Source organism: Pezoporus wallicus, unplaced genomic scaffold (genome assembly GCF_028554395.1).
Source record: "Pezoporus wallicus isolate ANWC-B61680 ecotype Strahan unplaced genomic scaffold, APGP_CSIRO_Pwel_v1 contig_6598, whole genome shotgun sequence".
In the NCBI taxonomy this organism is placed as follows: domain Eukaryota; kingdom Metazoa; phylum Chordata; class Aves; order Psittaciformes; family Psittacidae; genus Pezoporus; species Pezoporus wallicus.
In genome coordinates, this window is record NW_026637213.1 from 363,312 (window position 1) to 374,498 (window position 11,187).

At 48.8% G+C, this 11,187-nt stretch overlaps 1 protein-coding gene across 3 annotated transcripts; it reads right to left on the reverse strand.

Moving 5' to 3' along the window:
- Positions 1–565: 565 nt before the first annotated feature.
- Positions 566–8,307, reverse strand: SCNN1A (sodium channel epithelial 1 subunit alpha). Of its 3 annotated transcripts, XM_057404123.1 has the most exons (14): positions 7,544–7,689; positions 6,868–7,241; positions 6,178–6,433; positions 5,119–5,306; positions 4,252–4,352; positions 3,417–3,580; positions 2,988–3,086; positions 2,701–2,818; positions 2,374–2,452; positions 2,169–2,238; positions 1,993–2,050; positions 1,816–1,871; positions 1,182–1,257; positions 822–959 (listed from the first exon to the last, which is right to left on the reverse strand). In XM_057404123.1, exons 1-13 carry the CDS (start codon positions 7,547–7,549, stop codon positions 1,225–1,227), a joined length of 1,602 nt encoding a protein of 533 aa, XP_057260106.1. In that variant the 5' UTR covers positions 7,550–7,689; the 3' UTR covers positions 822–959; positions 1,182–1,224. The 3 variants fall into 3 exon arrangements, with proteins under 3 accessions (XP_057260105.1, XP_057260104.1, XP_057260106.1); XM_057404122.1 differs by lacking the exons at positions 2,169–2,238; positions 7,544–7,689 and adding an exon at positions 8,289–8,307 and having other exon boundaries at positions 566–959; XM_057404121.1 differs by lacking the exon at positions 2,169–2,238 and having other exon boundaries at positions 566–959.
- Between the last annotated feature and the right edge of the window lie 2,880 nt (positions 8,308–11,187).

Sequence of the window (11,187 nt, forward strand, 5' to 3'; positions counted from 1 at the left end):
CCACATACCCAGTTTGAAAAAGGAGATCTTATTCTACCAGGGTGTTTTGCCATGACCCAAGAGTGGCAGCAAGCATCAACCACCTCCTCAGAGTATTGTGTGTAATACGCATTGAGGTTATGTCAGTGGCTGTCATCTCTTAGGGCTATACAAGTAGCCTTTCCTCAGGGGTAGAAGAGCGTGAGTGGCTTGGTCTTGGAATCAGAGCTGGACATTAAGAATTGGGAAAGAGCAACAGTTTCCAACCTTAGGGAAAGCTTAACGAAGCTCAGCCTGTTGAGACTACATTCCCATCCCTTGTCATACCAGAGAGGAGGCCAGTCATGCCTGCCAAACCTCTTTAATGAATGACAGACCAGAACTGTGGCAGCATCCTTGTTGCAGAGTAAAGAAAGCATGCATGTATAGGTGTGCAGATGTAAGGAGTGTAAGGAAACTAAGTGGAAGTCTCCCCCATACATACACTAAATCAACTCTCACCCATGGTGATTCCCAGAGCAATAGTATTTTATGAGACTGAAGAATTCACCTACAAGCAGTGATCCCAGAAAGAAGGAAATGCAGGTCCCACAGACAAAGTGTGCAGCCTCTGCTCCAACTGCCACCCATCTGAACTGGAATAAGCCAGTGCCTCACTCGTGTCCCACCTCACCATCTCTGCTTGGCCCACGTGGTTCCAGGCTGTTGTAGGATGGCAGCATGGTCACTACAGCCTCAACAGTGAAGCGGTGTGGAGCAGTAAGAGCTGGTGCCTCATCTTGGAAAGCAGCATTATCATGACTGTTTGGAGGGGGTGCCGATGGAGAGAGCTGCTGCCGAGAACGGAACCAGCGTACAGCCAAGATTAAGGTGATGGCGATGAAATCAAGAACCAGCTCTGCAAGCTCCATCACAGACAGGACAGAGGATCCAAACCAGAGACTCCACTGGTTCCCAAACTGGGACAGCAGAGTCACTACCTGCAAGAGATGGAGAAAGGCCAGTGAGGATAGCCCTCGTTTGAGCCTTTTTCCTCCCTGCCTGCTTCCACTAGCAGTGCCCTGTGGTGCTGGGGGCTTCCTCCCACCCTGCCGCAGGAAAAGAGACTCAATAGCCAACAATGCTGGAACAAATGCCTGCCAATATTCCATACATCACAGGGGAATGGGTGGCTAGAGAGGACATGGCAGGGAAGTGTGTACCGTGAAGGCTGGAGACTCCCCATTGGTCTTGTAGTTCCACTCCTCAAAAAAGATATTCACTTTGGCAACTCCATTCCTGTAAACAAAGATAAGGCTTAGTAACCCCAAATCCACAATCCTTGCCTTTATTCACAAAGTGCAATTGTCTTCTCTGTGCCCTTCTGCCCCATGTTCTCTTTCCACATATACCACCCAGACAGGCTATTCCCAGTCTCTGCAATTCCCTCATTCTGCAAAAGATACACACTTTGGTACTTGCAGTGTACTTCTGAGACTGCACTGTGAAACCCAATGTATGTGGTGTCCTACGCTGGTTAAGTACAGGATCCTGCATGGCTCTACTTCCCACTCTCCCACAAGCCCTTCCTGAGAGTCTAGACCACAAGGCAGCCACCTGGGGCTTACTATTTTCATACTAGCATCTGAGCCTTTTCAGATTTTCCACCTAGGTTCCCTTTTCTTGTTGAAGTTTCAGTTTATCTCTACTTTGATTCAAATCCACTGGCCTTGTCCATGGGTCGCATGCCTAATCTCTTCGCATCAGTGATTTATCTTAACTCTGCCCCCCCCCAACACACACACTCCACTGGGATAGCGTCTGGTTTGGGCACAGCCTCTGTGCAGGGGTTCTCACCTCTTGGATGTGATATTGTATTTGTTCTGTTGTGAAAGCACGTAAAAAACCCAGTCCTGAAATGAGAGTGCAATAAATTGCATTACATCATCACAGTCACCTCTTGTAGGTTTAGTTGAGGAAGGGCTAAATGGGAGGTGAGACCAGTGCTGAGGAGCCAGGACACCCTTTCCTTACCTCTGAGACTGCAGACGGCCAGCGGGAGTATCCAGCTGAGAGCTGGTATTGTGTCATTCTGGAAGACAAGAGGCTGTATTAGCTGCTGAAGCTGCAGAAGCCACAAGACCAGGTCTGTCAATCTCCAGGCACACCTGGAAGCTCCCTCCCATGCTGAAGTTCTGCCCACCTCCCACTATGCTTCTGCACGGTCCTCGGGAGCTCATTCCCAAGCCGACACTGATGTTCCTCAGCCATTTTGGCTTCCTGATGGGAGAAATACCATTTTGGGTTGCAGCTCAGCTATTGACTCAAGCTTTCGCTCTGGTCAGGGAATGCTTTCCCACAACTCCAGGAATAAAGATTTACCAGTCCTCCTGACTGACTGATGATCGAACTTACTTGCAAGGTTTTCGACATTTGTGGAAACAGCCCAGCACGTTAGCTTTGAATTCAGCCAGGAGTTTGTAATAGCAGTAGCCTAAACAGCAGAGAAAGTAAATCCAGGTAAGCTCACAGTATCTGCATGCAAAAGGTGATGTGCAACAGCAAGGGGAATGCAGAGAAGGTTTCCTTCCACAAGCTCAGAGGGCATAACCATCTAAGACAAGAACATCTTTTGGATGTCCCACACCAGAAAGCTCATTGAAGACAATGAAGAGATGCATAGGAGGTGGACCAGACAGGTTTAGGTGGGCATGAGCTTTACTGCTCCTTCTGTCCACTTACCCCAGGCTACGTGTTTTGTGTAATCACAGTACTCTGCTCCAGTGGGTAAGGGATAGAAGTAATATGCACAGCCACAGCGCTCTACCATGTTGAGCTGAAAACAGGAGCGAATGCAGACCTGGGAGGCATACAAGGTGGAAAAGGCTGAACAAGGGAACCAAACCCACCACAACCTGTATCACATCATAGTATTACAGAGCCCACAGGCAAGCATGGCTGTTAGGGGACGGAAGCATTTCAGGAAAGTAGGGAAACAAGGTGGCATGGGACCACTGATGATGAGTTACCTGTTCCGTGTAGCGGGATGAGTAGAGATTTTGCACTGGCACGTCACTGCCATCCTCTGTGCAATCACTGTAACTGCCCCCAAGACGCACAGTCATCTCCTAAAACATCAAACAGTCATTGCACAGAATGACTGGCACTTTGCTGTTCTCTGACACTTCCATGCTACACACTGCTTGTCCATCAGTATCTGCTCCTAGCTTTCCTTGGGATGAAGCTTCACCTGCATTCCTCCATTTAATTGTTCACTGATAAGCTGCAGCCAAATGCTTCTCGTCTAGCCCAGTAAGCTGCTCTTCTTCACCTCCCTTCACTCCATGTGATTAATCCCCTCACTTAGAACACACTGGGTCCATGGTAACCCACCTGTATCTATTCATCAAGTTGAATCTCCCCTGTAACCTCAGGTCTTATCCCTGCTGCCTCCTCACCTTTCTCATGCTGATGGAGGTCTCGATACCAGGGCGTACATTGAAACCCCCATCATCCATGAAAGCTGGCTCATTCTGATCATGGACCATGACCCTGGCTCCTGTCACCGTGGACAACAGAGGGATGAAATCATTCTGTTCAGTACGTACCACCAGAGAGAGACCTGAGGGAATGTCAGAGAGAAGGGAGGTTATGGCTGGCCATCATGTGGGAGAGGGGAGAGAGCAGAATGGTTAGAATGAGTCCATAAGAGATAAAGGAAGAGAAACATCAACCAGCTTGTAGTGAAGCTGGGCAGCGACTGAGGGTGGCTGGAAGGAAGCCAGAGATAGAGCTGGAGGCTCCAAGACTATCCAGAGAAAACTGTATTTCCTCACTGTGGCTTAGAAAAAAGCAGACCTGGGAAAAGAGATTTTGGGGAGAGCCTGAGCTGGATAGAAGAAAAGCCTGAACATTTTGCCTAGAGAGGTTTCAGAGGGGTTGGGAACACAAACAGGGCAGTTGCTGGAAACAGGAAAACGGGGAAAGTGAAGACCTGGACCTCAGGAGCACAGAGTTACAGCTCAACAGGGGACTTCAGGAAGGGCTAGAACAGGTCCAGAGGGAGCAATGAACATAAGGATCAGGCACTGATGAAGTGTGTGTTCAGTGGGGCATCAGCGAGGGACAGCCATGTTTGTGAGACAGCCATCTCCACATGGGTGAAAAGAGAACTTGGGCAAGACAGAGCCCAGCTGCCATCTGCCCCCACCAGCGTTAAGCACAACAGGATGCCTTTAACTCCTGGGGAAGACAGAGCTGAGCTGTTCTTACCAAAGACTGCCTCTCACCTACCATTACTGATCCCAGGCATCGAGGATGTCCACAGGCTGCTGCTGTTGTCGTTAAAGGTATAGCAGTTCCCATAAAAGGGATGGTGGAAGTGGGTATAATTCCTGAGAGGGGAACAGAAACATTCACTCTGGGTGAGAAGGGCTGCAAAGAGCTGAGACCAAGGGGAAGGGCTTTCTGAGGGGAACAAGTGTTTTCCACCTGCAGGGAGAGGGGCTTACAGCAGATGGGCAGTATTTGTTATGTAAACTTGCCTGAATGGGAAAAGCAATCAAAATGTGCAGGAGCTCCCCAGGTTTTTATACCAGGTTTGTCATACTGCTAACTTGAGAGCCCAAATGGGTTTTAGCAGTCCTAGCAATTACTGTATAACCTTCCTAACACTGACAACATTCTTAGCTCTTCCCACCTCTTTACCTCCCTTGCTGATGGGTTTCATTCCACTACCTCTTTGGGGCTTTTTGACCAATAACAGTAGCAGAGAAGTGGGATATTTTTTACCATCTTTTTGTAACCAGTCTCACCTCTCCTGCACGAACCACTTTACCACTCTACCAGTGTAGACTTCTACACTGTGTATCTGGACCCACTCTGGGGTTTGTACCGGTGTATTTCATTTCTGTGAGACCCAGGAAAAGGTGAAACCATCCTCTGAGGTCCATAGTTTTGGGTCACAGAAACTGTGGCCCTGGTGAGCACAACCCACAGGAAAGACTCAAGAAACATCCTTTGAGACAATGGGATCTAAACAAGGAAAGATGCCACAATGGGAAAGAGGTTCTCTAATGTGGATTCCTTGATTCCCTCTGGACCCAGGCACACAACACGGGTGTTTTTAGGAAGACTCAGTGGGATGTTTCCAGCACTTACGCCTTGTCACACGTTGCGTCATTGAAGCGGCAAGAATAAATGAAATTCTCAAAGTCGGACTCATCCAGGGCTTTCGCGTCAGGCATCTGCGCTAGGATATTGATATAGTGAAAGCTGTACCACTCCCGCACGGCATCCACCCCGGAGGAGTACGCCTGATGGAAACAGTCCTTGTTGTTTTCACTGCACTGTTAAGAGGAGAAAGAAGAAAACCAACCGTGTCAGAGAAGTCTTGTTCAGGAGGCGAGGCTGTGCCTGTGGATTGGCTGTGCCCTCAGCATAGGCAGGGAGTGGAAATGCTCCAAAGGGCTCCTGTGCTCAACCAAAAGGTGATCAACAAGATGTGGAAAAGCAAATCCAGGGCAGCTCCTTGGAGGACGGGAAACACCAGTAGAATGAGCAAAGCTGAGTTAAAACCCAAGAGGCAGCAAGTTACAGTGAGGTGTCAGTGTGATCTGCACATAAATTCTACGTGTTATAAACCCAGAAGCTTTAAATTCTTGTGTGGGGAGCCCTTCCTTCAGGGTGTGCTCGAAAAAACCTTTGTGATCCTGTGGGAACACCACTTAACAGGTAAGTGATCAGCTTCAGTCCTTCAGTGCCTTTCTTTATAATGCAAACACAGATACCCTGGGGTGAAGAAGGTGCTACCTAGGAGCAAGTGTGACCATGACCCTTTCATGTGACCCACGGCCATTCAATACTTTCCCCTTTGCTGTTATTGAGCAACACTGAGGTTGAGGTTAATAAATGGCTCTCCAAAGGCAAGTGCAAGGCTGATGATGTCTTCAGGAAGGACAAGGTTTCCCTGCTCCACCTGGGAAAAGATGAGCATTCCTGTAGACAAGTATCCTGAGGCCTGCATGGACAGGGACAGGACTTGGGGAACACGATTGCATTGAGCAAAAGATTCAGCTCTACCTTTTATCTGCCATTAGCAAAAGCCAGTGCAGATCAGTCAGACTTCTATGTAAGGAAAGGCATGGCCTAGGTTCTAACATGACAGAAGTACCTAGGCAGACTGGAGTGGGTAGGACACAAGGTATCTAGGGATCTCACCAGAACAAAGCCAATTTTCCAGTCATTCTTGTCCACTGAGGGACTATTCTCTGGCAAGTTGACTACATTATCCCGCTTCTGCCTTCGCAGTGGATGGCGCTGGACCTGATGGAGCAGACTTCTTGAGCTACGCTTCCGTGTGGCCAGCGTGGACCAGTCGCTTCGTGCCAAAGACATGTTGTAGTCATAAAGGTCTAGCAGTGTCTGGTGGGTGATTTGGTCCAGCTCATCCAGCTTCTTCCGGATGGCGCTGTATCTATACAGGGAGTGGAAAGAGGAGCCGGGAGGCTTAGGGGTGGATGCACAGAAACAATTCTGAATAAGACATTCGACAAAGTTTGCTGGGATGATTCAGGATATTCCTGCCACTGGCTGCAAATCCAAGCCCTTGCTGGAGGCTACCGTTCTTGTAGGAGAGAAGTAAACACATCTGCTTTTGCCTTGTGGCAGTTTACAGGGCAGCTTGCTAACATACACCACCAAATAGTTGCCTAAAGTAACATGCCTTACTGTGAAAGCCCTGCAGCAGTAAAGGCCCATGAAAAGTGTCCTTTCCACTGGCAATGCTATAGAAGGGGACAGTCTAGGACCATGAGAAGAACAGGAGGAGTACCTGCTTTTATCGTATGCCTGCAAAAATCAAGACGGTTAACAGCTCTGGGGTTGTCGATAGAACAGTCTATTTCTTACCTGTAGGGATTGAGGGTACACAGTGTCACAGCTGGGAAAGTCAGCCTGTCGGAGTTAAGGTTGAGGTTGAGGTTGACAGGGTAGCTGAAGTACTCCCTGTAGAGGATCCCAAACTGCCAGTACATTAAGCCAAAGGCGAGAAAGAAGAGAACAGACCAGAAGGCTGTCTTCATCTTGTTCTTTTTGGAGCACACCAAGCGGATAGCCCCGTGGATGGTTGTGTTGCTGCAGAAGAACTGGAATAGCTCCTGGTAGGAACTGTAGAACTCGATGAGACCCTCCCGCTTCTCTTCTTTCTGCTGCTGCTCCTCTTCTTGCTTACATTGCCTTGTTTTCTCTCCTTCTGGCATCTTCCCTGTCTTCACAGACCCACCCTATAGCACAAACTCAGAATTAAGGGCTAGCCCTCCAAGACTGGGGCTCCAGGAAACCTTTCCAGGTGCAAAAACTGTCCCTGCATCACCATCTTCCCAAAAACTCGGTGCCTTCATCCTCTCCTTCCCGACCCCATCCCAGGCTGCAGGTCCCCAGCCCTCCATGCACCCGCTCCTATCCCTCCCCTCCAAGCCCTCCTCTCCCTCAGGTGACGGGGCAGATCCTCCCCCATCGAGCAGCCCCGCGTCCCTCCCGCTGCCCTCCCTCAGCCACGACCCCTGCCCGGCCCCCCGGGACTGACTCCCATGGCCGCCGGCTGCTGCTCGGGCCGGTCCCGGGGCCGGTGTGCTCTCCCGGAGCGCTGCCGGCTCTCCCGCAGCCTCTCCGGCTGGGCTGGGACCGGTTCCTTTCCAGTTGGAGCCAGCACCCCGCCCGGCTCCTGCCCTGCCAGCCTCTCCCCGCCCGCCCCTTCTCCCTTCCCTTCCTCCCTCCCTCCCTCCTCTGCCCCTTCCCCCCGGGCGCCGCTCCCGAGCAAGAAAAGCCTCTTTAAACTCTCAAGTGCTCGCGGCCGAGGCACCGGGGCTGTGACCTTGGAGGCGCCGGGGGTGCTTGCCGGCGGGTCAAGGCGCGGCCACCGCGCTCCCGGCGGGGTACCCGGTGCCCCCGAGGGGAGCCTGCCCCGGCCAGGTATGGTGCGGAACAGCCGGTCCCTCCTCCTCATCCTCCTACCACCCCCAGGCAGCGGAGACGCGGCGTCCCAGCGAGCCGAGGTGATGCAGAAAGCGGGCTGGTAGCGCTCGTCCCGAAGGCAGTGCCGGGCGGACGGGGCACCCTGTTGGGGAGGCAGGGTGAGGGCTCCTGCGTGGCTTTAATCGCCGAATTGTGCTTTCCGAGGGCAAAGCTGAGGGTGATGGAGAGTTTGGGGGGAGATCTGCGAAGAGGGATGGGCTGGGCAGAGAAGGCTGGTGGCGGCACAGTGATCCGCATGAGATAGCATCGCCCTTGCTGGTTCATTAACTAAAGAATCGTTTCCTAACCAGAACTACCCGGCCCTGCCATGAGTGGGAGCTTGTTTCACTGCCCCCGGAAAATCAAGGCCTATGGTGTTACCCAAACCCTTGCAGTGTTTCCTCAGACCACGGAAATGAATACCCAAAGCCAAAAGTGACCAGAGGTCCCAAACACCCCCCTGCCATGAGAACACTGGAACCTCTTTCCCAGGCCTTTTCCCAAATGGTTTTCTCTCAAACTAGCTCTCTCTGAGGTTTTCACTTCTTTCTTTCCTTTATGAATACCTGCTCCAGACCAGTCATCTGCCACTGAATTTTGATCCTTATTGGAGAAAGCAATGGTTTGGTTAGTGACTCAAAATACACAGCCACTTTTACCTCTTCATATTGCAAAATACCATGCTTGAAAATGGCAAGCAGTAACTTTTGAGGCTGGCAGTTAAGTGACAGCGTGCCAGGAAGAGCCTTGTGACAGATGCTTGTTACAAACCTACAGCCACAACTTAGAGCTTTCCTCTAGCTCCGTCCTGTGACAAAAAGCAATGCAAAGCAAAAGCATCGCTTCCTCTGCAGTTCTAAACTTAACTGTGTCTCAAGTGATTTATTTTGAACTTTCATGAAAGATGAGTTGCAAAATTATAGAATCATGAGTTGGGAGGGACCTGAAAGACCATTTAGTTCCAACCCCCTGCCACGGGCAGGGACACCTTCCACAGGTCCAGGTTGCTCCAAGTCCCATTCAACCTGGCCTTGAACACTGGCAGGGCTGGGGCAGCCACAGCTTCTCCTGGCACCCTGTGCCAGTGCCTCAGCACCCTCACAGGGAACAGCTTCTTCTTTATGTCCAATCTATATCTAAAAATGTGGGAGGGATGGGGGGGGGATGAACTATTACTGTTTGTTACTATTACTATTATTATTATTACTACTATTACTATTACTAAATGCCAGTTACAAGGCAGCTTCCTCAGAGCATTAGAAATGCCCTTCTGGGTTGGACTTACGGTCCATGCAGCTCTGTATCCCATGTTGGGCAGTGCCAGAAGGAGATGCCATTTAGTGGAGGGTGTGAGCTCTTCCTGAAGCTGTTTTATGCACTCAGGTAGACCTGGAGAATCCCTGAAGATGCACATCAGCCTTTTGAACCAGCCTTGTAGCCTATGCATTAAACTCTGAGAACATACACAGAGGTACTAACAATTATGCAGCATTGGTGCTTACAATTCCCAGTGTAACACATAACCAAGTCACTTCATAGAGAGCATGTTTATAAGTTCTTTGACTGACTGACATCAGCGTGATTTCCTACACTAATGGACCATCCTCCAAAACCCACCTCCCTTGTACTGGAATTGTGCCTCTGTCTTAATGCAATAACAAAAATGATTTTGCCCCTGAAAATACCCATTTTATACTCATTTAACTCAACAGCACCCACAAAGCAATTACAGCTGAATTTGGTAGTGCTAATTGTTAGGCATTCTCCGATTTCCACAGTATTTTAAACAGTCTTCCACTGATCTTTGCAAATGAGTTCAGAAACACAGTCCTTTTTGCTGGGTGTGAAAAAAAGCTAACTTGTATTTCTGTATTTCTTTTGGCTTGAGGAATACTTAAAACCTCAAACATCTGGATTGAGTTGCCGTATCTGAATGACAGTCTAAAGCACATGCACATCTAGATAAATATTTGCTTTATGTTTCAGAAGACTTTTTCCATAGGGTTGTTTTTTTTTTGGAAATAATTAAACAAACATCTTGCTGGCTCTTTCACCATTTCCAGCTGCTGTGTCAGCCCTCATCTAAGCAATTCCCCTTTTTCCTCTTTCTCAGGCCGATTTGCTGCTCAGGCTGCCATACATTATCTACTGTCGTGGCACACCTCAGAGCTCCTATCAGCCCTGAGGTGACTTCCAGTTGCTTCAGTCATGGGAATATTGTGCTTTGGACGTGGCTTTGTAAATATCCTTACGTTCCCCTGGTCACAGAGATGTGCTGCAGACTCATTGCCAGCTCACAACCACAATTACAGCTCGATTCCCCAAATGCTAGAAACAATGCAAACAACAAATCTGTTGCCTTCTCAGGTGCCAGTCTCAATCTCCGTTTGCAGCATCAGAATTTGATAACTCTTCAGGGTTGTTTTATTACTTACATCTTTCCTTTTTATTCTACTGTTTTTCACTAATGCATAAAGGAACTAGATTATTCAAGTGACCATCTTCTGACCAAGCCTGTCAGTCATAAATGGTACCATTTTCCTCAGACACACTTCAGTGTAACAGAAGATAGTGACACGGAATTATTAGCGTAGGTTGCAGAAGACTCCTGTTGATAACTCAAATGTTCCTCACCACAAGAGTGTTTTGAGCATTTTGCTCATCCACAAGCTTCTGGATATTATTTGATGTATTGACCTATCAAGGTGAGTCACACCAGATGGCAATGGTTTTTGACACCCCCAATCAGGCTCAGCAATTAAGGGATAAATGGTCTTCTGAAATCCCAAGTCTTGCATTAGGAGGAAAGATCTTCCATGCAAATCCTTGCTGGAAGTTTTGATTCATAATATTTGCTTCATCTCTGACAACATTTTAAATCCAAGGAGCTCTATGCTGAAAAAGATCCTTTTCTCTCAGACACTTGTCACTAGGTCCTTCCCTTTTGAAACGGGAAGCACACTGTTGTTCTGGGCAGTGCTTCTATATATTGTATCTTCACAAACTGAATGCATGATTGCTTTTTATTGCTACTGAACAACCTTTGAGTAAACATGAATCATTTTTTACGGCATCAAATTGGAAATGTTTCCTTACCAGCTCTATCTATTATCTGCCCAGGTAGGAATGTGATAATGATCACACATTGTGTGCACACAACATTTTAAAATGGAACAGCCTTTTTTTTTTCAACACACCTTTACTGTGTTGGGAAAA

Excerpts from the sequence above, each read along its gene's own strand:
- SCNN1A (XM_057404121.1), bottom strand. Across the intron at positions 2,819-2,987 it reads CATCCCGCTACACGGAACAG|GTCTGCATTCGCTCCTGTTT; the intron begins GTAACTCATCAT and ends TATGCCTCCCAG. Across the intron at positions 960-1,181 it reads GGGAGTCTCCAGCCTTCACG|GTAGTGACTCTGCTGTCCCA; the intron begins GTACACACTTCC and ends CATCTCTTGCAG.